Source organism: Penaeus monodon, chromosome 21, assembly GCF_015228065.2.
Source record: "Penaeus monodon isolate SGIC_2016 chromosome 21, NSTDA_Pmon_1, whole genome shotgun sequence".
Lineage (NCBI taxonomy): Eukaryota > Metazoa > Arthropoda > Malacostraca > Decapoda > Penaeidae > Penaeus > Penaeus monodon.
In genome coordinates, this window is record NC_051406.1 from 45,909,511 (window position 1) to 45,909,721 (window position 211).

A 211-nucleotide genomic window follows, 5' to 3' on the forward strand; every position below is an offset into this window, starting at 1 on the left:
AAATAAATGGATGTCTAATAATGTAAGTAGTTCTAATATATAAAATATATTAGCTGAGGTCTTACCCTGAAATACTCTTTCCCCGCTGTGTGTGCTGCTCAAATTTGGTGATAACTGCTGTCTTTGAGATGCATTCCTCAAATTTTCTTTCAAAGTCTTGAAATTCAAAATAACGACTTGTAAATCCATCTGGGTACCCTGAGGCTGTGGA

General features: G+C 35.5%; 1 protein-coding gene across 1 annotated transcript in view; it reads right to left on the reverse strand.

Moving 5' to 3' along the window:
- The window catches only part of LOC119586539 (transmembrane GTPase Marf-like), a gene marked incomplete in the record, with an annotated part of 29,803 nt that overhangs the window by 9,732 nt on the left and 19,860 nt on the right, over positions 1–211 (reverse strand). The window contains 1 exon segment of the mRNA XM_037935295.1: positions 66–204. Within this exon segment, the coding sequence (XP_037791223.1) occupies positions 66–204 (139 nt within the window).